The sequence below is a fragment of the Aplysia californica genome, unplaced genomic scaffold (assembly GCF_000002075.1).
Source record: "Aplysia californica isolate F4 #8 unplaced genomic scaffold, AplCal3.0 scaffold00336, whole genome shotgun sequence".
In the NCBI taxonomy this organism is placed as follows: Eukaryota; Metazoa; Mollusca; class Gastropoda; order Aplysiida; family Aplysiidae; genus Aplysia; species Aplysia californica.
The window spans coordinates 392,919-396,592 of record NW_004797606.1 but is presented as its reverse complement, the minus strand read 5'-3'; the positions used below and the strand labels follow the sequence as shown (position 1 = coordinate 396,592).

General features: G+C 38.7%; 1 protein-coding gene across 1 annotated transcript; it reads left to right on the top strand.

Moving 5' to 3' along the window:
* Positions 1–615: 615 nt before the first annotated feature.
* LOC101859113 (GTPase IMAP family member 9) lies at positions 616–3,318 on the top strand (the record flags this gene model as incomplete). The annotated part of the gene is given in 1 exon segment (XM_005102721.3): positions 616–3,318. A coding segment is annotated over 1 exon segment (1,170 nt), but the record flags the coding sequence as incomplete, so codon positions are not given.
* Positions 3,319–3,674: the final 356 nt, after the last annotated feature.

Sequence of the window (3,674 nt, the reverse complement as noted above, 5' to 3'; positions counted from 1 at the left end):
CTTCTAGTGCGAAAATCTCTTTGAAACTTTCAGTACGGTATTCTCAAAAAATAATTTACAGACTGCTATGCAAAGCGTAGGCCTACAGATAGGATTAATGAATAATTTCCTCTTTGGAAAGTGGTGGCACAGAGTTCCCCACGTCGCATGGATACGACAGTAACGGATAGGGTTAAGGCCATCGAGGTTAGGTTAGAGGGTAGAGGTGAAATATAAACGCGATCTTCTACATCCCCACAAGAAAAAAATCACACACACTGAACTCTTGTAATCTGACAGAGCAAGCACAGAGAGAGCAAGGTCTTGATCGCACCTTTCCGACGGGTTCATCGCTGGGGCACAGCTATTCAAAAGTTAGATATATTATCTCCTCTTTCAAACGGTTACTGAGTAGTTCCACAAACAGTGTTTGAGAACTGGAGCAATGAGTCATAAAATCGGTTCATTCTTTTTTTTATTCGAAATTTAGATGACTCATTCCATAGGCCTACTATGCTTGAGAACTGAAGCAATGCGTAATGAAATCGGCTCGTTCTTTTTTTAATCACCCTGCCTAATGGTATAGATCAAGCGGGGTTTGGCTGATAATTTTTCTTATTTCTTTCACTGTCGGCAGCCACTATGACGTCACCCCCGGGTCACGATTTCGAAACCGATTTGCTGATTATCGGGAAAACCGGTAATGGCAAGAGCTCCACGGGCAACGCAATTCTAGGTCGAGAGGCGTTTCACACTTCAGATGACGGCGAGTCGGACACTTTTGAGGCCCAGGTAAGCAGGGCACGTCATGAGCACAGGAAGGTCAAGGTTGTGGATACGCCAGGTATTTGCGAAACCCGGATGGACAGAGGAGATGCTATCCAGAGATTGGCCTCAATCATGGGGAACGTTATGGTGAACTGTCCGAAAGGTTTTCACGCCATGGTTATTGTTTTGAAGTATGGTCAAAGATACACGAGGGAGGAGCTAGAAACAATAGCATGCCTAAAATCTCTGTTTGGGGAATCCTTTGTTAAAGACTTTGGCGTCTTGGTTTTTACCTATGGCGAAAGCTTTGACCTGCAAAATAAAAGGCGATGCCCTAAGATCTCTTTTAGTACATGGTGTCGCAATCAAAGAGGAGAGATGCAGCAGCTCCTCCAAGAATGTGACTACAAGGCTGTTCTGTTCAACAATCTCGGTGAAGAGGAAGAACTAAAACCACAGCGAGAGGAACTGTTTCAAATTGTTGATTGTCTCAAGAGCAGAGGGGCGCGTTACACAAACGAGGCCTTTAATCGCGTCGCAGAAGAAAGAGAGAAACTTATCGTCAGGGAGAATGCCCCAAAACTAAGAGAGGAAATCCAATCCAAAATTGATCTTCTGGTTGATGGTTTGCAGCGTCTCATAAACGACAAACAGCTTGACCAAGAAACGACGCAAAAGCGTCTGGATTGGCTGAAGAAAGACACCCGAGAGCTTGCCTTCGAGATTCGTAAACAAGACAGAGGCACAGGTGTCTTGCAGCAGCTTCAAGAGACCGTGTCTAATCTTGAGCGTAATATAGAGAGTCATGAAAAAGCCATGAGGGATGCGGTGAACAAGAGTCAGCTCGATGCAGCACTGCAGCAAGCTAGGCACGCTTATGATAAGAGTTTGAAACAATTCCAAGAAGAGCAGAGAGCGAGCAAGACAAGCTGGCGCAGCATTCTGGCCGCCACTGTTAGATCTGCTGTCTCATTTTACATAAACCCAGCCTTTGGTATTGCAGTCACAATGGACGAAATCAGAAGAATTGCCTTCTAGACTTCAGTTCTGAGGTTAGGTATGTAGCAACGCTGCGAGCAAGTTAATTCTATAGGCCTACTAATTGTAAACAGCATACACACGGACAATAATATTTGAAAAGATTATAATAATATTTATGATTTTGATGTATTGGGCCTCATTTGAATACATGAACAGAACAGTTTAACGAAAAAAATAAAATAAATGGAAAGCATGGTAATAATTAGAATAAAGCCAAGGCTGAGAGTAGTGAAATAGTGCGTTCTGTACATGAATTTTGAATTTGTGCCATATATGTGACTTAGGTTGTGTTTTAATCAATTCCACGCATGGCCATATTTGAAGATTATTTTTGTCATAGATTGTTGATTTATGTAGTTTCTTTCTTCACTTTTGACACATTAGTCTTAGACATTGTGTTGTGGGAAGATTTTATTCTTGCACAGTGTAACGTAAGCTTTGCTTTGCGAGTTTGACAGAGATTTTTAAACGACCAAAATTTGTGAGTTTGGCAGAGATCTTTGAGAAAGCAAAATATCAGATTTTCTTACACTCGCGAGTTGTGTCCCCTGGCTACTAACTGTACATTGTTATTAGGAGACTTACTAATACTATTATTATCCATTTACATAATTTTGATATTGATGCACTGTTTCCTCAAGCTGAAATTTACATAAATTTACATGTCGCTATCTCAGAATTACAAGTCTGACGTTTTGGGCTGTTTTGAGGTACTGAGACCATGAGGTCAGATATCAAATGCTGTATCTGCTCTATCAAAATCGTAAGTTTATTCTGAGTCGCTATCAAGATATTCAAAGAATTGCATTAGAAAGGGATTGAAATATAGTGAAACTCAAAATTTTCTACGTCAAATTTCTCAAAACTAAGTACTGAGCAGATAAAACTGTAATTCTGAGATAACAATGTATATTTACATGTGTATTATTGTTCTTACATTGTCAATTGTATGAGTATGATTTTTTTTTAAAGAACAAAAATGTCTGGATTCAACAATTTCAGTGAGATGTAGGGTTTGGCATGGGAATAGAAAGCCAGTTTTTAGATGAAACAATTATTTTCAATTATCAATAGATATAGTTGAGAATAAGGACAAAAAAGGTTTTTGGTGTTTTTTTTTTTTTTGTGGGATGTATTCAAGAAAACAAAGGGCATCTCACGTTGTTGTCATGTCATAGTTGACCGAAATATCACTTAAGTCAACAACTCAAGTTTGCGTATTTTCAAGTTAAGAAGAGAAAAAAAATCCTGAAAAGAATATTAATTTCCACAACGATTATCACAGAAAAACAATATATATATACCAATGTAATCAGGAAGTAAAGCTGTGCATTTCTCCAAACCAGTTATACGAAATGCCCAAACATTTGTACATGTTAATTACATGTATTGCTCATTTAAAATGGTAATGGAGACAACCAAAAAGATACGAGTTATAAATTAAACACATGTATGGCTTTTATGATATGTAGTGATAGAACTGTTTGATAGAACTGTTTTTTTGAAGAAAAAAAAGAATCTTAACAACAATTCTTATGACTTTTTTTTTACCTTTGTGTATTTATTTATCGTAGACGATTGTTAAATAATTACTCTTTTCCTCATACGATTTGATGACAAAACCCCAACAACAAAAAATCTGCAACACGGAAAAGGACATTTATGATCCCAAAGCGTTATCTTATTCCACCTATCGAGGCCAGCTAAGACTGAAAGGTACACAACATCCCAGCAGAAAGACCGAGATACTCGATACAAATTTCTCCCCTTTTGGGAATCGAACTCGGGTATCCTGCTTGCGACAGCGAAGCGTCTAACTGCAACACCACAGATGCCGGTACTCTCAATAAAATACAATCCATCATGCTTAATTAATCAAAGAGATG